The sequence below is a fragment of the Uranotaenia lowii genome, chromosome 3 (assembly GCF_029784155.1).
Source record: "Uranotaenia lowii strain MFRU-FL chromosome 3, ASM2978415v1, whole genome shotgun sequence".
Taxonomy (NCBI): Eukaryota; Metazoa; Arthropoda; class Insecta; order Diptera; family Culicidae; genus Uranotaenia; species Uranotaenia lowii.
The window spans coordinates 222,571,773-222,595,190 of record NC_073693.1 but is presented as its reverse complement, the minus strand read 5'-3'; the positions used below and the strand labels follow the sequence as shown (position 1 = coordinate 222,595,190).

Sequence of the window (23,418 nt, the reverse complement as noted above, 5' to 3'; positions counted from 1 at the left end):
ATTCTTGCTTGTATGAATGAAAGTCAAGAAAACGGCTTTTGAATGCATCTAGTAACGATTCTAGGTGAAGTACGTATTTACCAAATGATGCAGCCTCATTTGATCTTTTCAGTTCTTGAAACGTAGAGAAGTGCACAAGGTTTTTTGGAAATTTGGTTGATCCACAATAGTAACTTCGCTTGAAAGTTTTTGCATCATCACAAGGGGCTGTCCACATACCACGTGGACAACTTAGGGGGGGGGGGGTGGGGGGAGGGGGGTATGGAAATGTCCACGCTTGTCCACGGAGAGGGGGGGTAGGGGTTTGGGTCATGTCCACGTGGACATACTTACTTTCAAAATATTTTTTCAAGATGAATAAATATATCTGAGATGAGATGTTTAAATATATCTAATTAAATCATCGACCAGTAAGCAGGTATCATATTTTGTTTCACTAGAATGAACATTCTTTAAAGTTTTTAAAGTCTTTAAGAGCGTTTTGCATTGGATAAGTTTACAAGTTTCACCAAACGCATGTCTCATCTATGAAACAATAGCTTTCATGATTTTGATTAGTTCCGGGAAATTTTTTATCATAAACGATTACAAATCTTTTCAAAAAGTGCTCATTTTTCTGTCGAAAAGTGAAAAAAATGCTGCAAAAATGTTGCAGCGAATTTCTATTTGCCTGACCTAGGTTTAAATCAAAAACTTAAAATTGCAAAGCTTTCCAGTAAGTTTAAATAATAAGTAGCTACTGGAAAGCAAGTCAATAAATATGATAATTTATAAATTTAAAATTTTTAAAATTATTTTATATCAGGATATTCTCATTGGTTTTTTGTAATCATTTCAATAACAAAAAGGAAAATACTTATTTTTTCTAAATGTCAAATTATAGGTATTTGAAAAAAAAACTATTTCAAATCTGTCCACGTGGACATCCGGGGAGGGGGGTAGGGGTTTGCCAAATGTCCACGCTTGTCCACGGAGAGGGGGGGAGGTGGTCAAAAATCTCATTTTTCTGTCCACGTGGTATCTGAACGGCCCCCAAGCAGTTATGATTTTTTTTTCCTTGAAGTTTTAAGTTCAAATCTTGCAGGTGGCCAGTGAGATCAACGGCAAATGCCGAATCCTGACCCCAGTCGTCAGCTTGAAAATGTTCAACAGGTTCACCTTTCATTTCCAAAAATAACATAATTTCCTCTCGTAGCAAAAAAATCTTAATATTTTGTGGCGGGAAAGCCAGCGTACTTCTGTGTAGTAAGAAACACAATCGAATTCATGTAAAATGTCTTCCAAAAATGTCGAAAATTGGCGATGATTCAAGCCACGGGAACGGATAAAATTTATAGTATCTAAACTGGTTTTAGTAAATTTTGAAACTTCAATTGCTTTGCGCATAATGCCTCTTGGTGAATAATACATTGAAAATGAGCAAATTTGAAATTGCTATCGGTCTCCTTTATTTACGCAAGCAGATTTGCAGCATTAGTTGTATCAACATCTTTAATCAGTGCTTATTTCAGATTTTTATAATTTTATCTTCATACTTTTTTGAACGGACAAACACTCCAACTTCCTAAAAATTATATGGAAAATCGCACAACAAAGAAACTTTGAAGCGTGCTATCTCGAAAGTAGCTTTTTTGCACTTATACCCCTTTGGCTCTGAGGGCCTCATATTGTGATAGAATTGTTTACAAAAAACTTAACTTTATTTATCGACGTCAAGTTTCAAATTTAAAATCGACCTCTTAATCCGAATAGAAGTCAAAAAAAATTGTGCAAAGAGCAGTTTATGGTCAGATTATAGAAAAAGATAATTTTATGAACAGTAGCTGAAGATATTTTTAAAAAACACAATTATTTTTTTCATTTTACAATTTTAATCACAAATGTAATCACGGAAAATATTTGATTATTTAGAATGTTCTTTTATACAATGAATAATGTTGATATTCACGCTTACGTACATCTTCAATTAAAAAAAAAATATCACAATATGTCTGTTGTTCCTTCCGTAAAATAAAAATAATAGAACCAAAATACTTGGAAGATATTTATGTTGTTTACGTTATGAATGTTTACACACAATCTTACACTGAAACGGGAATGACCTCAAACTGTGGTTCAGAGCAACAAATTTTAACATCGAAAAACATTTGCATTAAGTTGAAAACCTTACATTCAACTTTAGTTTTTTTGCAGTAATATTTTACATAAAAATCAGTAGTGTTTTTTTGTGACAATTTAGACGGGGCTACGCAGGCCGCATTGACCAAAGCCGCAGGCCGCATGCGGCCCGCAAACCCCCAGTTTGACATGCCTGTTCTAAAGCTATGATCATTTACAATCCGGAAAGTTACAAACGTGTGTATTTTTAAAACTATTCATTTGATCGAAAAACTTTCTATTCAGGAAATGAAGGAGTTAATATGACATTTAGTGTAAAAATATAAAAAAAAAATTATCAATGGTTTCAAGAATTACTCTTACTTTTTCATAAAACCTCTTTTTTATCTATGTACACTTTTTTAAGTCATGTATTGATCTATTATTTTTACCACAGAAGCAAAACCTTTGCAAATCATCATATTTTATAGTTCATGAGTATTCAAATCGACAATGAAGAATTTCCGAGGCGATTGTGCAAAATAATTTTTACCATGTCCTTTTGCATCGTAAATATCTCAATCACACGTTATCTAAAAAAAAACTGAAAAAATAGGCAGGATAGTCCTTTTAATAACCAACACAACGCAAATAAATTTTTGCATATCCGAGCTCTAGTAACGCAGCTATCACCGAAATAAAGAGTCCGGATACTAAATGATCATAGCTTTACAGTTTAAATTTCGCCCTTTCAACTGTTTGAATTTACGAATAATTTTCAAATTTTTCAATCAAACATAAACTTCAATTCTATTTATTTTCCCCTTCTAGATTTTCGGAAAAAATCGAAGTGAGGAAGGGGGTGACAAAAGAAGAATATGATATTTTTTCCGGCCTAATGTCAAAAAGTTGTGACTGATCAATTTTTATTTTACTCATTCAATCAAAAATGGTGTTGGCTGAAAATCGGATTCATTAAATCTAGATATTTAGATATCATTCTTGGTTGGACAAATATTTGTTTGAAAACCCATTTATTTGGCTGAATTTGTTTTTATTTTAAAAATACTTCAAATTAATGCGGATCTCAATAAAAGGTGTCGTCATATTCATTCTTTTATGAACGCTACTATATACTATAAATCGTACATGCTTCTTGAGTGTATGGATAGGCTGTTCACTAATTAAGCTCGATTATGGAAATTTTTGAGCCTCCCTCCCCCTTGTAAAACAAAGTAAGATTTTTCAATAGCCATCCACCACCCGACAACAATAACGTTGTCGACTAACCTTTGAAATTCGACTCATTTCAACGTGAAGCCTTAAAGTTTTCCTATTTTTATTTTTGGTAAATCATTTGATGAATTTAGATTGTTGATTGTATTTCTCACAGAAAAATTTATCCAGTAATTAAAAATCAAAATCGCCCCATATGGTTGAAGAAAAATATATGTTACATCAGACTGAGTCGGTTTGAGGTTATTCTCGAATATTTCAAACCCTGGGGTCTAAAAAGCTTTGTTTTGATCCGAAACTCTTGCAAAACTCTTGCATGATTTTTTTCAGAATTTTTAAGTAACGTTTAACTGAGTTAATTTGATCTATTAGGTTTGTATGTAAAAATTGAATATTTTGTCCCGAAAAACCAACATCATATTTCAATCTTCTGTGGAACCAACTCTGCTGATGGTATTTGTGCCAATTTATGAATTCTCTAAAGGAAATTATTAATTAAGATTAATCACCGTGATTTATGTTTTGAAATTAATTTTTACGGCCTTATCGGTGAAAGTTATATTCTCATAGTGAGAACATTTCAAGAATTGAAAATTATAGATGGATAGAAGAAGATTAGAAGAAAATTATAGGTGTTGAAATGAGCGGGTAGAATTTTTTAAGAAGCATTTTCACCACATACTTAACTTTTGTTCAATCACGGATCAACTATTTTGAAATGTTAGAATCGGACAGGGTTGAGTCTAACACAACACAATAGTTGATCTTGCGTGGTTCGCACCGCGAACGGTTCGTTCGCATTGCAAGTTTCGCGGTGCGAACCACGCAAGATCAACTATTGTGTTGTGTTAGACTCAACCCTGTCCGATTCTAACATTTCAAAATAGTTGATCCGTGATTGAACAAAAGTTAAGTATGTGGTGAAAATGCTTCTTAAAAAATTCTACCCGCTCATTTCAACACCTATAATTTTCTTCTAATCTTCTTCTATCCATCTATAATTTTCAATTCTTGAAATGTTCTCACTATGAGAATATAACTTTCACCGATAAGGCCGTAAAAATTAATTTCAAAACTAAAGGAAATTATGCACTGAACAATTTTGTCGAAGACCGTAACTTCGTATCTTATTAGACAAAAAAGTTATTAGCTGTCTAACAGGGGTATGTAAATGTTACTACTCATGAAAACGTTCCTTAAAATTTCTGCAAAAAATCACGGATGAGTTTTGGACCAAAACTAAGCTTTTTTGACCCAGACCCCAGGATTTGAGCAATTCGAAAATGACCTCAAATCGACTCAGTCTAATGTAACATTTATTACGTAAGATTTAAAAAACCACCCCAACAACCAAACACCCCCCCCCCCTTACCCCCCGACTGATATTATATACTTTTCTAAAAATCAATTTCAGCCTCTATTCTATTATGTGTTTCTTGTTTTTCCGAATGCTCATAAATTACATTGATAAATTACCGTAAGCCACAAAAATCACATTTTTCTGAGGTGAAATGAATTTAGGAGCTAGTTTTGATTTATTTTAGTTCCGATAAATTTTTGAAAATAGGTTAAAAATGATTCAAGAAAATTCCGCTTTTTTCTGACAAAACTTTTAAATAATACTTTAAATAATTTTCCCAAAGACCGAAAATAATCTTGAATTCTGCGTAAAAAATTCTAGAAGTTGTCTTTTTTCTCTGTTTTTCTCTCATTTCAGTAAAATAATAGATTTTTAACGAATTTTTAAAGGAGTATAAACATTAAAACAAATTTGTTAAATGTAACAAATAAAACCTTTTTTTCAAAAACGACTTCATGGAACAAATTTTCATTTTCATAATCTTGAAATTTTATTACAAAAAGAAGATGTCTTTTGCCGATAAGGCCGATAAATAAAGTGGCGATAAATTCAATTTTCAATTTATTTGAACATTGAATTTGAAAATTTATCGCCAGCTTAATTTTATTTTTCCTTTTTAATTCATTTTCAAATAAATTTATAAAATTTTATAGTCAAACTAATTTCATTTTAAATATTTTAAATAAGTTTGAGTTTGTTTTTCAACTCTGGATTTTTGTGTTCGGAAAACATAATCTTCTAAGAAGAATATAAATCTATTTTTTTTTATTTCTTGCTTTTGCACTTTCAGTATTCAGACTCAGTATTTCAATGAAACTCAGGACTCAGTATTTCAATTGACGATGACAAAGTATTCAGAGCTTGAGATTTTGAACTAAAATTGCACTTGAAAATGTATAAACGTTCCACTTACCCTTGTTTTCTTCATTTATTTTGAGCATCTTTTTCAACACGATCATAATCTTTTAAATAATCTATTATTATTATAATTTATTAGAGACCTTTTAACCACCCGGGTCATTCGGGTCTGTTTTAAATAATCTATGATAAATGCGAAAAAAGATTCAAAATTGCAACTTTACACCTTAATTTTAATGCGTAATGTAAACTAAATTAGTATTTTTTTTGTGCTTTCAATGTTTAAAACAAAACTTGAAACATCTTATATTTATATTTACCAGTTTCGTATTCGATCATTAAGAAGTCACCCATTTCCCAACCTATAGGGGAGATGAGAGCATAATGGCCACCTTAAGGAAAACGCTTATTTAAACATAGAAAACAGCTATAATATGTAAGTTACATCATTGTTTCGTGTTCAGTTACTAAAAAAAATCTTTATCCTAACTGCCTGAAACTTGAAAAAGTAGATAAAACGTTCAAAAATGCATTTTAAACATTTTTGCCGGAAGCTGAAAACCAGTCACTGTAGGGGCATAATGAGGCAATATAAGCACCATTAATCGAGGCACGATGAGCGTTTTCTGCCGGGGACTCTAGCAGCGAATTCAACACGATAAAGTCAACTGAATAATAGTGCAACAGCTTTACTTGTTTCATCTGACGATTTGGCGATGGGCACACTCACTATCCCAGTATACGATTTCTCATGCATTAAACAGAGAAAGCAATAGCCTTCACTCCAACTGCACTCCGATTAGCTGTCATTCTTATGGAAATCTGTGTAAGACTAAAGAGCAAGCTTAATTCTTTCAAGCAGGCCCAAGCCCAATTGGAAGGTATCGGAGAGATAATCAGAGGCCCAATCCGCGATGCCAGGTAAATGTTTGACGTTTTGTAGTTAGGAAAAAAGGTATACAAAAAGGTGTAAATTTTCAATGAATTTAAAACCCATTTTACTTCGGCTTTTTACTTCAGAGATCTCTCAAAAAGTAAGTAGAATCAACTTTTAGGTCTTCTTCTAGAGTTTTAATTTTTAAAAATAAAATATTGATTCTACTAAGCGATAAATTGAGTTTCAAAAACTGGTGATTTTCTTGCGATTGAAATCACACCTAAGTATTTTAATAATTTTTGAATGAAAAAGTGATATTTTTACAAAAACTTCCATTCCAAAAAAAAGTTGGAGATATTTGTAACCTAAATTTACAAAAGTTCTGTTTTGGAAAGTATTCTAGCAAGAAAAAAACCTAGTTGAAAAAACTGGAATTTTATCTTGTTTTATTTTAACCAAAATAACAAATTTGATATTTTTTTCTGGAATCAACGGAGTGTTTGAGTTGTTTTTTGTACTAGAAGAAAAAGATTTAAATCATTTAGATTTTTAATAGATTTATTTAAGAGTTGTATTTCATTTATGAAAAATGCACTTCTGAAATGTCTGCTCTTATGTGAGAGCTGTTTGCACATTTTTCTTAAATTTTTGTTAAAAAATCAAATGTATTTCCGTCGACGTGCCTTGCAAGTACCTTCTCATTACAAAATTTTGCCCACTAATTATTAAAAAATAACATTAGGAGCTAATTTCCTTTCTATTATATGCCTGTTCCTAAAAGCTTCCCAAATTCGCTAAACTCTTCTATGGAGCACTTTGTGCCGCTACTGTTTGGTTAATATGTAGGGGAAAGGTTTTCTAAATGGACCTATCGGGTTAAATGCGCCTTGAGGGTGATACGCCTTGAACATAAGGCAAGAAAGAATTTTATTAATAAACCAACTCAAAAAAAAAAATAAAAATTCATACAAGGTTCTGATACCTTTTGATGTAATATTTTGACTTTTAAAAATGATACGTGGAGATGCTCAAAACAAAAACTTGGGTGGTTTTTGTTTCTTGTTCAAATGAACCTTAGAAGTAAAAAAAATTTAAGCTTTTATGATGGTTTCATAATGAAGGGAAAGTGAAATAAGAGAGTGTTTTTGTATGCCCCCATCATGTTTGTAAAATGCCCCTACCCTTAAGTAACAGGTTAAATAGAATAAATATAAAATTTTTATCATAAAAACTTCAAATCTAAGCTCTAATTAATATCTTAAGAGCAAATCAAAGATCTCAAAACAGATTTGATAAAATTTATCTTATTAATGAAATTCCTCCATATGATGGAAACCATTAATTTGGTTTATTCCATTAAGTTATAAAAGACAAGGATTTTTATAAATCTTCAGCTTTGTCGTATGAAAGTTATCAGTTTCTAGCATTTCCAATAAAATGATACGGAAGTATTGCCAAAAAAACAGAAATTTTACCTAAAACATAAATAGGCGCGTTTAGCCCGCACGGTTTGAGGTTCGGCAATTTTGACAACAGTTATAATAAAATCAATTTCTCAAAAACGGAAGAAGATTTCAACAAAAAAAAAATACTCCAATGTATAGAAAACAGATATCTGCTCATGTGTATATAGGTTTTGTACACATATTCGATGTAATATTTAATTAAATCAGTATTCTGCTAAAAAGGCGCATATAGCCCGCTCCTCCGCTATCTCCCATCGTCAGATGTAAACTAGTCAAGCTGTAGCTCTATAATTCAGTAGACTACATCGAGTTGAATTCACTGCTAAATTATATGACCCCGAGTCAACAAATTTAAATAAAAACGCGATTTAAAATTGATTTAAGTGAAAAATCAAATATTAAACGATGGTGAGAATTGAGAAACAATGTGTACATAATGTTGCAGTGCGTAAATTAAAGATCCAGATGATTTAAATACCATAAAAGTTTATTTCGCGGTGCTCAAAAATTTTAATATTTTCGTCACTTGAGAACCTAGCTGTTTTTTTTTTTAAATACGAAGTACGAAACAAATCCTCATGAAAATTTATTTAAGAAAATACGTACTTTTGTAGAAAAGAGGAGTCCTTATTATGCCCCGAGTGCTCGTTATGCCCTCATCTCCCCTACCTTATCAACAATGATGAATTGAACATGTTGTATATTAAATGAATAAAGTTATTTTTGTGAACTGATTAAAACATAAACTTTTAATCCCTTTATTTTCTTAACTGTAAGAATTTAAAGATAAAATGGAATTTTTTCTCTGGCTTGCATCATTGGCACTCTTAAAATAAAATTTAATAATTTATATATTTAATCGTAATTTTTTTTCGAATTTGTGTGATGGCCATGATTTATAAATATGAAAATGGTTTAAATTTTCAATTTCCTTAGTTATTGGGCATTTTTTATTTGTGATTATTTATAGCTAAATTTGAATTTCGGATACCACCCATGGACGTGTCCTTTGAACGGGCCTACTACTTACCGTGGACTTGGCTCGTCTCCAGGAGAAGAACGTTCGAATCTGGAAAAAGAATTGGAATTTAAATTATAACTATAATATCAACATAGATTAAGGTTTGCTATCATATAAATTGGTCTCAGGTGAAATAAAACGAATTGAATCTTCCTAGAAGTAATACTCAAATCAATATTCCCATTTTACGAATGATTTTCTAAATAAATACTATATCTCTGTAATAAAGTTGAACTGAGAAATCAACAAAAACAGAGTTTCGCAGTCGGTAGGATTCGAACCTACGCTCCCAGAGGGAATCTGATTTCTAGTCAGACGCCTTAACCGCTCGGCCACGACTGCTCACATGTAAGTTGTAATCACATGTTGAAATCTGAACCAAGATTACAAAATCTCAATGTGATGAGCTTGCATAAACAATTTATTATTTTTAAAATAAATCCGAAAAAAAGAAAAAAATCCCTTTGGTCACCTTTCTCAATTTAAACACCAAAGTTAAGTTGTTAGAAACAAAAGCGCAAAAAACGGGAACTGCTCCCATCTTCTAGCTAAATCCACACACATCAGCCAAACGTGACCGTATTCTGTACGTGAAGTGATTATTAGATTTGAGCCCTCCCGCTGGCTGCTTTCCCATTCTCGCTTGCACTCAACCCAGAGCATCGCAAATCCATCCATCGAATGCGCTGTTTTTCATCTCTTTGGCGGGAAACAAAGTACGTACGTAGGTGGGAAGGTACATCAACCACACTGCCACCCCCATGTTATTTTTTTTTGCTCGAAAAACGCACTTTTCACCCGAGAGAAGGGACACTTTTTCCCCTGGAGACAGAGCTAGGATGAGAGACAGCAGGTTTAGAGGCTATGCATGTGTGATTATTCCGCACGTTGCCATTTTCCCCAATAGGAGGAGTACCGAATCCAGTGGGATATTTGATCTGTGGAAACGCGAAGTTCAATCAACTTTCTAGATGAATGAACTCGAATTTAAAGCTTCTGGATATTTTGGCACGTTAAATACATATTTAACTGGGGATACTTTAATGTGCAGTCACCAATAGAACAATAGGATGTTTAACAGGGAACAAATAAGCTATATTTATATTCGAGAGTTTTTCAATCCTAAAATCTTCAGCGTAGATTTTGAAATAAACTTAGTTCTAGCTGTCACATTTTTATATCTGAATTATTAAGAAAAATAATCGATGTTATTGAATCACATCCATTATCACATTATTCAATAAAATGTGAAATAGTTTCGGTTTTCACTAATTGATTTTCTCTAAACTATGATCTGTGTGATGGAGACTTTAATTTGAACTTTACACGAAAATTTTAAAGCATAGAATTGAGAGGTTAATTTCCTGGATTTATTATATCGATCTACATTAAAATAACTCATGTCAGTGGGGTTTCAGGGCTTCTTATCATCTTAATTTACATCTAAAAAAAGGTAAAGTAAAAATGAAATGGTATTGAGCCGGTTTTGAGAAACGAACTTGCAACATATTTTCTGAAAGATTTATGTTTATTATGGAAGAACAGTAAAATATAACTGAATTTTAAAGATAATGTTTTTAGACACACATATTCATTAACCCGTACCAAAAATTCAAATTAAAATCATGCAAATATAATTTTTACAAAAGTTGTAAATAGTGTTGGTTTTACGAGATGTCGACTGTATGTTTGTTACGTATATTTATTTCCGGCAAATCAGTCCAATTCTGTTTAACAAACGAAATTTATTTTTAAACCGACGTTTCGATGTCGTATGACATCATCTTCAGAGGTTCTACAATTATTTATGTGTAATTATAAAATTTGTGTGTGATGTTCGCTTATTTTTAACTCTACTTACAAAAATTGTCGTTGTTATTGCTTTTGGAAAAAGCGTACTGTTTGAATCTGTCCGTTACTAGTTTCGCTGTGAAAATTGATAAGACTAAGTAAAGGCGTCTAGAATTTGAATTTGAAATTGAAATCTCATCGGTTATTTATATAAAAAAAAAGTTGGGTGAAATTATGCGGTAGAGTTTTGTATAACTGTTGTTTAAACTGTGTTCTTTCTATCTTTTTTGTGGTTGGTTTTCTTGTAGTTTGACTTGTGTAAAATGTCCAAGATTGAAGCAAATATTGTGTTCAAGTTTTTTACATCGGTTCTTTGGTTGACAGTGTGTGGTGTATTAAATATGTGGCACATTTCCAAAAAATTTAGAGTGTGTTTGTTAAAACTGGAATCTAGTATGCATGTCTTATCGAGATTGAATGTGTGGCCTGTAGCTATGATATGTTCTATTAGAGCTGTGTTATCTTTCTCTGTATTTTTTGTGTTACCTAAGTCGTCGTTAGATGTTGTTTCTATTGTTTTTGTTTTGGTCGCTCCTTCTCCTCGTTTTTGGTTTAGCATTTTGATGTTACTCTACCGGAGGCTATTGGTTAAACTGGCACTCGTGCCACCAGCTAAAGCACAAAATGAACGTTGCCAACAATTTTATCAACAGAATCGCACTACTATCACGAAACGATGAAAATCAAAACATTTTTCACCACATACATCACCATCTAAGACAGAATGATTTCCCCAGAACATTGATCAACAGAATGATCAACGAAAATCAAATCATCCAACAACGAAAATTCAGACAACAACAACCATCAGCCTCAATCAACTCGAATCCAGACCACTCAGCACCTAACAACCCGTCCATCAACAACTTGCAATCAACATCACAGCCCCATCAACAGCACAATCCACAATCCACAAACAACTCATATTATCCACACCAGCCGGAACCATCAGTCAACATCAGAACTACAGCAAACCCGAATTTCAACCGCCCAACATCAACCAGCCCATCCACTAACAACACACTATCAACATCACAGCCGCATCAACAGGAAAATCCACCCACCAGCATATCATATCCACACCAGCCAGAATGTCATCGCAGCCAAATCCACACAGCACAGTCGAGATCAGCAATAACAATCATCCATCCAGATCAGCTACAATCGCCGCCAAAAAACTCCATCCATCCAACTGATCACGAGGTTGTGTATCGATCAGTACCTTACGTGCCGATGCTCACTGAACGACTGATACGATGCTTATCTACCGACTACCCGACCATACGAATGGCCAGCAGGAGGAATATGACAGTGGGCGATTTGTTTAGTAAGGTCAAAGATAGTAAATGTATCGGAGAAAAATCCAACGTCATTTACAAGATCCCTTGCGAAGAACCTTGCCCCAGTGTCTACATCGGTTTAACTATAGAAACACACTAGAGCAACGAATATCGGGACATCGGAGTAACATCAAAATGCTAAACCAAAAACGAGGAGAAGGAGCGACCAAAACAAAAACAATAGAAACAACATCTAACGACGACTTAGGTAACACAAAAAATACAGAGAAAGATAACACAGCTCTAATAGAACATATCATAGCTACAGGCCACACATTCAATCTCGATAAGACATGCATACTAGATTCCAGTTTTAACAAACACACTCTAATTTTTTTGGAAATGTGCCACATATTTAATACACCACACACTGTCAACCAAAGAACCGATGTAAAAAACTTGAACACAATATTTGCTTCAATCTTGGACATTTTACACAAGTCAAACTACAAGAAAACCAACCACAAAAAGATAGAAAGAACACAGTTGAAACAACAGTTATACAAAACTCTACCGCATAATTTCACCCAACTTTTTTTATATAAATAACCGATGAGATTTCAAATTCAAATTCAAATTCTAGACGCCTTTACTTAGTCTTATCAATTTTCACAGCGAAACTAGTGACGGACAGATTCAAACAGTACGCTTTTTCCAAAAGCAATAACAACGACAATTTTTGTAAGTAGAGTTAAAAATAAGCGAACATCACACACAAATTTTATAATTACACATAAATAATTGTAGAACCCCTGAAGATGATGTCATACGACATCGAAACGTCGGTTTAAAAATAAATTTCGTTTGTAAAAAAGAATTGGACTGATTTGCCGGAAATAAATATACGTTGTAAATACTTTGTCTTGAGATTTGGTTGAAAATGTTCAGAACACAGGGAAAAAATCCAAAACTCTCACAATCGACGTTTGTAAAATTCAAATGTTTAAAAACGACTCTCTACGATTGACTATTTAATCATTATTCCTTTCAAGAAATAAAAAAAAACTTAATTTACTAAGAGTTCTATATCCTTAACCTAATTTTCATGAATTTACTTGTTCATTATCAATCACAAAACAGAACACATGCAGTTTAGATTTTTTTTTAATATTGACTGACTTGAAATTAGAATGTAACGAATAGTGGACCTTTTCAACTATTTGGCCAAAATTTCATTTCTACTGCTATTTCTAATAGTAATCTTTTTTTTCTGTCATCTTAATGTCCCTCGTGTTTTAAAGGAGATTATTTTTAACCAGATTTATCAGATCTTTTTTAAGTGGACCACTCTTTAATTTTCAAAATGTCACCATCAGCTGAAGGGACAAAAGTGATTGAATTCCAGTGAAATCTGGGACAAAACATGACAAAACACTTGCTAAGCTATTCAAAATTGCTTTTTTTATATCGAATTAGATGAATGTCTTATTTTTGCTAGATGTCTTTGAAATAGTTCCCAAAAAGAACGATGATCTTTAACCTTAAGCATACAATACTTTCTACGACACGTACCCACACGGCCGGGTCTGAACGATTTTTTGAAAATCGTTTTGTAACAAAAAATTTAAAAAATTTCAAGGAGATAGGGTGAGTGCTCCTACTTTGGTCCTAGAGCCTACTTAAGTCCTAAAATGATGAAAATTGTAAATAATTCATTTTGCTTGCAAAGGATAAAGATGCTGCTATGTGCACAATGAACTCTTATTCTTCCTGAATCCTTCCATGCCGCTTTTTGCCATAAAAAGTCTTTCTGATAAAATTTTTAAAGTTTTTAAAAATGTGCCTCCAATTCAGTGGTAAATAAGACAGCTTCATTAGTGGGGCGCGTTTTGAGAAATGAGAGGAAATAAGGAAAAATCACGTTTTTAAGTGTCCAAGCCAAAATTTAAAGGGTAGTTACTTTCACTATGGAGAATATGAACCAGACTACCTATTTTTCTCAAAATAAATGAAAATCAATGGGAAACCCGATAAATTTGTAAAGGGTCCAAATATAGGAGACTTTGACTTTGGTGTTCCATTTTTAGACCTAACATCACAAAAACTTTGTGTGAATACCGAACAAATCAACAAAGGTGCGAATTTTTAGTTGGGGCATAATTCAGAATCAATATTGAACATTTCTTACATTTTTTGTTAACTTTACGCAAATAAACTATAAGTTAGTAGACATATAAAAGATTCAGATATTTTTCTGCTGATAGAGCTGACGGGGAGTAAAAGTGTTAAAAATATTCATAACAGATATGTAAGTATTTAAAGTCGTTAAAAAGGTGTAATACTTTGTTATGGTAATATTTAATTAAAGATTACACTTTTAATGAATTTGTTTATTTATTTTCGAAAAATCATACATTTTATGAGAATTTTAGATATAGGTCCAATTAAAGGTACCAGTTCAGTACCAAAATAGGAATAGTAGGTTCAAAGATGGAAATTTTGATCACCCATATCGATGCAAATCTTTCAATAAAGGCGCAACCTATGTTGAAGATTCTCATTGAAACTTGTAGATAAGATGTTGAACTATAAATAAATTTCTTGAAAGATAGAAAGCTGTTGTCCTTGGATGTCTTTTGACCTAATCACGTTAATAAAGATAAAAAATAATTATTTGAAGAGAGTTAAGAGCAACCCCGATGATTTACATTTAAAAGAGCTCCTCAGACACATTTCTAAAAAGGTCGAAATTTGCAAGAGAAAAGCTAAGAAGGATTATTATGAAAACCTTCTCAATAATTCATCGCATGCCAAATTGTGGAAAAATATAAACACTCTTTTAGGAACTTCCAAAAAAGATTCGAGACCAGAGATGAATTTGAATGTAAACAATTGCCATATTAACAATAAAAAAGATATTTGTCAACACTTCAATTCCTACTTTACAAACATTGGAAAGAATCTGGCCAATAGTATTGTAACCGATCCATCCTTTGATAATTTGTCATTTATAAATAGAGTTCCAAACACAATTTTTTTACGTCCTGCAAGTAGTAACGAAGTTGTTCTTATAATCCAATCTTTAAAAAACAAAAAAAGTTGTGGTCCTGATAAAATACCTAGCAGCCTGATAAAATCTAATTGTTTGGAATTTTCAAGAATACTTTCTGAGTGTTTTAATAATATTTTGGAAACGGGAATTTATCCAGAAATCTTAAAAATCGCAAAAGTTGTCCCCGTCTTTAAATCAGGTGATGCCACATGTATCAACAATTACCGTCCAATTTCAACGCTTAGCGTATTCAGTAAAGTGTTTGAAAAACTTCTAATAAACAGACTAAACCAATTCATTAATGAAAATAATATTTTATACAACCTGCAATACGGCTTCAAATCCGGCTGCAGTACATTGATAGCTATGTGTGAACTGATTGATTCTGTCATAGAAAATATAGACACAAAGAAAATCGTTGGAGGATTGTTTCTAGATTTGAAAAAAGCCTTTGATACTTTAGATCACGAAATCCTACTCAAAAAACTTGATCGGTATGGTATAAGGGGTGTTGCTAATACCATCATTAAAAGCTACCTTACAGGTCGGGAACAATTCGTTTCTATCGACCAAACAGAAAGCTCTTTGGAACCACTTGATGTGGGTGTACCACAAGGCAGTAATATTGGGCCATTGTTATTCTTATTATACATCAATGATTTAAGCAATCTACCTTTACACGGCATTCCCAGACTGTTTGCGGATGACACTGCTTTGTTTTATCCTGGAATTTGCCCAAAGATTATAGTTGAACAAATGGAAAAAGACTTAGAAATTCTTCACAAATACTTCAACAGCAACCTTCTAACTCTAAACTTATCGAAAACCAAGTACATGATCTTTCGCTCGTCCAGAAGAGTTATCACCAGCAGTTATCACCTTTTTTTCGCAAATTCTACAATTGAAAAAGTTGACAACTTTAAATACTTGGGTTTGACACTGGATGAAACACTTTCCTGGAGTCCTCATATAAACAACATAATCACAAAAACATCGTCCTTGAGTGGCATTCTTTGGAGAGTCAGGAATTTTGTACCGCGCCATGTTCTAATGAAATTTTACTTTGCATTCATTCATTCCCAGTTTAACTACCTTATAGCAGTGTGGGGGAGGGCATCTTTGTCCCTTCTTGCCCGGTTGCAGACGTTACAGAATCGTTGTATGAAAACTATCTTCAAACTACCTTTCCTCTATCCAACTTCATTGCTTTATTCAAGTACATCTCATAATGTTTTGCCATTATCTAAACTGTGCAGCTTGCAAACATTAATGTACGTGTTCGATAATTTAAACTCCACAGATAATAACCGTAATTTATTGTTTAGCTCAGGTACTCGCTCTCGAATTACTCGTCAGTCTAATCATTTGCTTCAAAGTCGCTGTTCAACATCTTTCGGTCAACGCAGAATCTCCTACATTGGACCATTATCTTACAACAGTCTTCCAGAAGTCTTTAAAAGCACTAACAACCGTAACTCTTTCAAAACCCAACTCATTCGTCACCTCAAAGGAATGCTCTAGTCAATAACCAAATCACCTTGCCAGTTTTTTTTTTTTTTTTTGTGTATTAGCCAATAATTTTATTTTTAATCTGTTAATTTTAATTTAGTAGTAAAACATTTAGTAGTAAAACTTTTTTTTTTTTTAATTTTTCTTTTGTAAAGCATTAGTTTAATAGATTCTTGTTTAATTTTTGTTGTTTTGTTAAATAAAATGGATCTCTTAAAAGGAAATCATTTTCCACTGAGATTCATGTTAAATTTAGTTTATCGTATCGTACCCTTTCCCCGCATAATGTAAATATTTTTTTAAGTTCTCAGCATGAGTAAATTTTGCTCGCGTTAAGTTGTTGTTGATAATTGTTTTTTGCTGTCAGGCATGCTGAGAACAGAAAGCGTCCATTACCAGGGGGCTCAACGGAGCCTTTTGGTGTGGGGGAGTGTGGTGGGCCGCTTTACAAAAATAATAAAAATTATAAAAAAAAAAAAAAAAAAAAAAAAGCTCTCGTTTGTTTATGAGAAAAGCGTGATTATTTAAAAACAACCGTTTTAAGGGTCCAAAGCAGGGCAACTAACCCTATTTAATTTTTTTATTTCATTTAGCAAAAATAATCTGAATAAATTCGGGTAAAATCCGGAAAATTAAAAAAAAATGTGGCCATCTCGGTCAGATTTAACTTTTCTCGAATTCTTTATTTGGTTTATGGGCAAGTCTGGATATATCAGAAAAATTTTGAATAAACGATAATCAAAGTATAAAGCTATTTACACTGAAAAATACACGGATACATCTAAAATGTTTAACTGAAACCATGAGTATTTGATTTTGAAGGTTTTTCCTCATTACCTTTGGATATTTTATAAATTATCCAAAATCAGTTGAAAAATTTGAGAAGTCTGTTTTTGTATAAATTTTGAATAATAAATATTCGGCCTATTTGGCCTATTCGACCGAATACTTAGCTCAACTATTCGGTACGCCGAATATTCGGCTTAAAGGTTTTTTGGCGGTATTCGGCGCCGAATATTCGGCCGATCGAATATTCGGTAGGTACATCTCTACTTGAAATGTTTGGGGGAGAATGAGGATACTTGATCCCTGGGGTTCTTAATTTGTTCCTTGGACCGGAATGCCTTACAAAGATCAAATGTTTTAGGAAAAGACGACGACGGACTGAAGGCGACTATGATTTTTCCGACACTTCATTTTACTGAAGGTTGAGGCACGATTGTTTGCTTGGTTAATCATTTGAAGGCGTCTGTTATGAATGCGACTGCTTTAACTTTTTCACAGTCACAGTCACAGTTTTTTTTACTGATGACGGTGACTTTTTTACCCTCTGTCCATACATATATACAGACATACATACATACATACATACATACATACATACATACATACATACATACATACATGAATACAAAACTTTTTAATAAAAATGTTTTTTCTGGAAAATAGCTTGCTGATTTAAAATTTTTGCAAATTTGTTTTTTTTTGTTTTTTGCATGTAGTATTTAATTCAAGCAAAATTCAAAAAATAAAACAAATAAATTTTGTGAAAATTTTTGGACCCCGAATTAATTTCAAATCAAATCTTTAAAAAGTGGACTTTTTTTCAAAGATCGCGTTTGCGGAACCTCTGAACATGAGTTTTTTAAGTTGACCCCATACAAAAGTTTGTTTCCTAATCCTAATCTACCATTTAAAGGGTGAGCCCCCAGATTCCCAGACATTATGCAATTTTGGGCTACCCTACTCTGCATCCTAGGAAATCATTTTTTGTGGATAGTTTCCAACGAAATATTTAAACTTATTCTTTGAAATAATCTCAAAATATTTGTTTGTATACGCACTTTAGAAAAAAATCAATTTTAAAATGATTCCCTTCGTTTATGGCATTTTTAAATATTGGGGGGGGGGGGGGGGGGGGTTTAGTGGCTGATTTTTTTATATAATACTTTTGCTTTAACAATGCATGTAAAAACAATATTTTTGTAATTTTAGTACTACATATTTGAGTATCCATTTGAAGTTCATTTACATTAATAGTTTTTCGCTTGTAAAAATTACTTTTGAAAATATGTTTTAAAATCAATTAAATGCTAAGCTGAATGTTTTTCTATTAAAATTTGCAAAACTAGAAATCTAAAACTAGGAAGGCAAAATCCGGGCAATTGCTTTCAAAATTGACGACCAAAAATCCGGGAAATATCCGAGCATTTTTGTCAAAATTCAGAAATTACTTAACAACAATCAAGAAAAAAATTTAAAAAAAAACTTCCCTCAAAACTTATCGACAGATAATTAATTGTATTTTAGGCTTTGAAAAAACCTTTCATGATTAAAAAAAGATTAAAAATTAAAAAAGATTAAAAAGATTAAAACATGCCTCCAGGAATCTTAAGAACCTTAAACAAACTACTAAAAGAGATTACTGTAGAAAACTGTTCACCAATACCAAACCAAAATCCATGTGGAAATGCCTCAATTCCTTCGCAGGAGTTTCAAAAAACCCGAATAAGGAAATCAAGCTAAATGTAGAAGGGAACTTAATCGATGATCAACATCTGGTTGCTGAAAAGTTCAACGATTTCTTCTGCGGACCCCAGCTTGCTTTAAAGATTACAAGCCTAAGCGACGTTAATAGATTTGAAACAGTAACGCCACTACAAAACTCAATATTTCTTCGACCTGCAAGTACACAGGAGGTTATTTTTCTAATAAAAGACCCCGAAACCATTAAAAATGTAGACGGCGATAAAATTCCCGCACAATTTATCAAGCGACATTTCCAGTTTTTCGGATTTAGTGAGAGACGTATTTAACGAAAGTCTTTCTACTAGAAGATTCCCAGATTGCCTTAAAGTTGCTAAAGTTGTCCCGGTCCACAAACAAGAATTTAAAACAGATTCAGAACAATTATCGTCCTATCTCCGTCCTGCCAATTTTGAGTAAACTATTGGAGAAAATGCTGGTGTCACGTATTACCGACTATTTCCTTCAGAATAATTTATTTTATGAGCATCAATATGGTTTCCGATCAGGCTCGAGCAACACAACTACAGCCTCTAATTTATTTACTGAAATCTATAGCGCACTCGAGGACAAAAACAAACTTGCCTTCTTCTTCTAGATCTAAAATAGGCATTCGATACTATAGATCACATCATCCTTCTGAAAAAACTGGATTTCTACGGACTACGCGGACAAGCTCATGACCTCATGAAAAGCTTCATTCCGAACGACCATTCATACGTGATGTTGTTACAAAGAAAACGCCTCCATTTTTATATATAAGATGTGAAGAGATATTTTTTTATGGAGACCCCCCTTTCATAAAAAGTGAGATTCTTGAAACTGTTATACAAACCATCTCTGACCCAAAAAAAACCTTCGGATACCAAATTTCACTTCATTCCGACCGGTGTTACAAAGAAAACGCCTCCATTTTTATATATATGATGTGAAGAAGAGATAACTTTGTATGAGGACCCCCCTTTCATAAAAAGTGAGATTCTTGAAACTATTACACAAACCATCTCTGACCCAAAAAACTCTCGGATACTAAATACGTGATGATGTTACAAAGAAAACGCCTCCATTTTTATATAAAGCGTAGTTCTTTTAGAAATGGGACACTTTCTTTCGCCAATATCTAGTTTACTAGTAATCGGACATTAAAAACTTTGACTGTATTTTGCTGCCTGTAAAAAGTACAATTCGGCCTATTTTTTTATAATTTAAAATTTACGCATTTTTGAGATGTGTACGATGCAAGAGAAAAGGCAAAAAATAATTTTGCACAGTTTCCTTCAAAATCCAGCATTATCAAGTTGATAGCTGACAAAACCGTTGGTTATTCATAGAGTTACTGTGTGTGAGTGGTGTAAAAGTATGCAAACACTGTTAAAAATGTCTACAAAGTTCAAATCCAGCATTGGATTGAAGCACATGATCGGCAACTACGGTTAAGGGTCATTTCGGAAGTCAAGTCTCACACCAGCTTTTTTAATTTGGAATAAGCGAAAAACTGAGTGTGTATCTCACAAATGTTCAAAAAAAAAATTTCTCCGATTAGCTGAAAGTATTGCCTAGTAATGAATCATTCAAACCCAACCTCAAACAACAATTTTTAGCTAGTTCCAGAGCTCGTTAGCTGTAGAGCCGGTATTGAGGCAATGGGATGGGACAGCTGATTTCTGATGAACGACAAAACTTGTGAAATACCCTATTCCAAACTAATTCCAGCCTTTGAATCCTATACCATGTCTGCTCGTGGCAAGGTCCCGAGCATATTAAAGTATATTTTTTTCTGTTTGTTTTGTATAAAATATAATTATTTGCCCTGAACTCTGCTCTTGTGGAAAAAACAACCATTTTCAAAAAGAAAACTTTGGTTTTCGCTGTTTTTAAAAGCCTAAAAAGAATAATCTTGTACGTACTTTTCGCAACCTACGATCCGTACTAACCGGTTATTCTTTAAGTTCAATCTCATGATGGTTTTACTTCGTTATTGTCAGATTTGGCCAGCCGAACTTCCACTAAAAACGCTTTTAAGTGGCTCAAAAATAATCAAGTTTTATTAATTTCAAAACAGCTATATCCACTAAATTGGCCTTAGTTTCTTTTAAATGAAAAGAATTGGACCAAAAAGTAGCAGATAGTGAAGGAGGAGGAAGTTGCTACCTAAAATACAGATTAGACGTAGTATAAGTTTGAACAACTGATCAATATCATGAAAGAAAAAAGTGTGCGCCGGCCAATGGGAGGTACCAAGAATAAAGTAGAATTTTTACTTACAAAAAACGATAAATATTTTTTTTTTTGAATTTTTTATGAATTATCATAAAATTATGTACCTTCATTTCCTTCATAGAAAGTATTTCGATCAAACGAATGTTATTTTTATAGGATAAAATAGTTTTTAAATGGCGACCATCAATAAAGGTTTCAATAAGTTTTACGATAGTGCACGTGGCCTTTCGTAATGACTTAGATAATTTTATTCAATGGAACCGTTGAAATGTGTGAAGCAGTTTTGAAGTTATCGCATGTTGCTTTTTGATTTTTCTTCTTCGATGATGACTTCTCAAAATATACTTCAATAAGAACTAACTATATTGCAAGTCACTTTTTAATAAACCATCCCCAGATATTATGAAAAATAGGTAAAAAAAAATCACCAGTACGGTTAAAAATGGAAAATTACAAAAATTTGTGGAATTCCAAAACGGAAAAATTAAAATTGTTAAATAATCGTCATTGGTCTTTTTTACTAAGTTTATATCAACAGAGAGCAATAGCTCTAAACTTTGAAATGAATGACCGGGAAACGCTTCTATTCAAGTACATATAGACACAATCGATAAGCTGCTGAGACGGCCGCCGGCAGAAGCAAAGATGAAAGTGGCCAGATAAGAATCGAATTTATTCGCCAATATCGATGAGACGGGGCAACAGCAACTGGTTGGTTTGTTTCTTGTTTTTCATTCATTCTGCTTTTTTCCTCCTATTTATTGAAGGAAGGGCAAAAAGCAGCCAACGAAAATAGCTTTTGGCAACATCATCCACTTTTTTGGTCCCGATCTGGCCCGGGGAGGAATTTGGCGACTATTCTACTCTCGGAAAGTCACAGTAAGGAGCGATTAATTTGGAAAGATAACCATAAATAGTACAGTCGATGGTTGGTTCGGGAATGAGGCGAAGAATGTGTAGACACATTGTAGACACATGACATAAATTGGATGACAGTTGGTCTGGCTGAGCTATACAATGTAATTTTTCTCACATTATATTGGGTAGCTCGACGATGTTTACGATTTTCGAGTACGGTTCAGATGGGAAGATTAGCTTTTTTTTTGGGTGGTACCGGCAAATGAGTTTTTTTCCTTTACAGTTTCCCTTTTATTTCGACTAGAAAATTTTAATTTTAGATTTCAAGGATGCCGATTTAGATTATTAGATTCTTTTTTTTTATAGGAATCATATTTGAAAGTCTTTGGTTACCTTCTTAGATATAATATAGTTTTTTCTTGAAATACTGAATAAGAAATTCACCACAGAATGTACAAAGCATGATGTCTAAATAATGTCGGATCTTCAAGTGCACTTTAAGTCCTGAGTGCTGCTTCGGAATTTTCCTCTCAACAGGAAATCCCGGAAAATTGAAAAGAAAGTCAATCGTCCTTTTTTCCATACCTTACCTAGACAGGTAGAAGAGCACGAGCATCTATGAAGTATGTGTAGTATGTATGAAAAGCTTACTCCATCGAGATCCGGTTCGATTTATAATCGAATAAGTTTTGTTGATATTGACATAAGCAGTGATAATCCTTGTCAGTTTTATGGATATTTCACTCGCTTTTGTTGCATGTCATTTTTTATCCTTTTTATAGGAGTTTTGTCATATCCGAAGAGATTTTACCTGCTTCAAATGGTCTGACTTACTCGATTAAAATATTTTTCTACCGATTCCTTGAATTAAAGTTAGCTCTCTGAATTTAATCTAGAAAAAACTAACTGAAAATTTAAAATGCATGACTAGTTAAAGAAGTCACTTTTTCAAATTATGTATTCGTATTCACTTTGAAAACTATTTCAATCTTTCAAGCAGTTTTCGGTACTTCGAACTTTAGCAATTCAGCAAATTTGTTTCTCAAAGCTTTCCCAAAAACAAAATTTTGACTTTACCATTCCAATCAAGTTCGCAGCGTTTAATTGCTGAATTGGCTGAAAAAAAAGAACACCAAAACCTTATATCGGTATAACAAGTATGAGCATGTTTCGGCGTAGACGTAGACGAAGTTGAAGATCTTCCAGA

General features: G+C 33.0%; 1 protein-coding gene and 1 non-coding gene across 10 annotated transcripts in view; both read right to left on the bottom strand.

Annotated features, from left to right (window-relative positions):
* Window positions 1-23,418, bottom strand: part of LOC129753543 (protein winged eye-like) — a 531,910-nt gene that overhangs the window by 432,401 nt on the left and 76,091 nt on the right. For all 9 annotated transcript variants that reach the window (XM_055749366.1, XM_055749368.1, XM_055749367.1 and 6 more), the window contains exon 2: window positions 8,925-8,963. In XM_055749366.1, coding sequence (XP_055605341.1) covers window positions 8,925-8,963 — 39 coding nt within the window. The remainder of the gene's footprint in view (window positions 1-8,924; window positions 8,964-23,418) is intronic.
* Trnas-aga (transfer RNA serine (anticodon AGA)) lies at window positions 9,176-9,257 on the bottom strand. Its single transcript has one exon. It is a non-coding gene; the product is annotated as a tRNA-Ser (tRNA).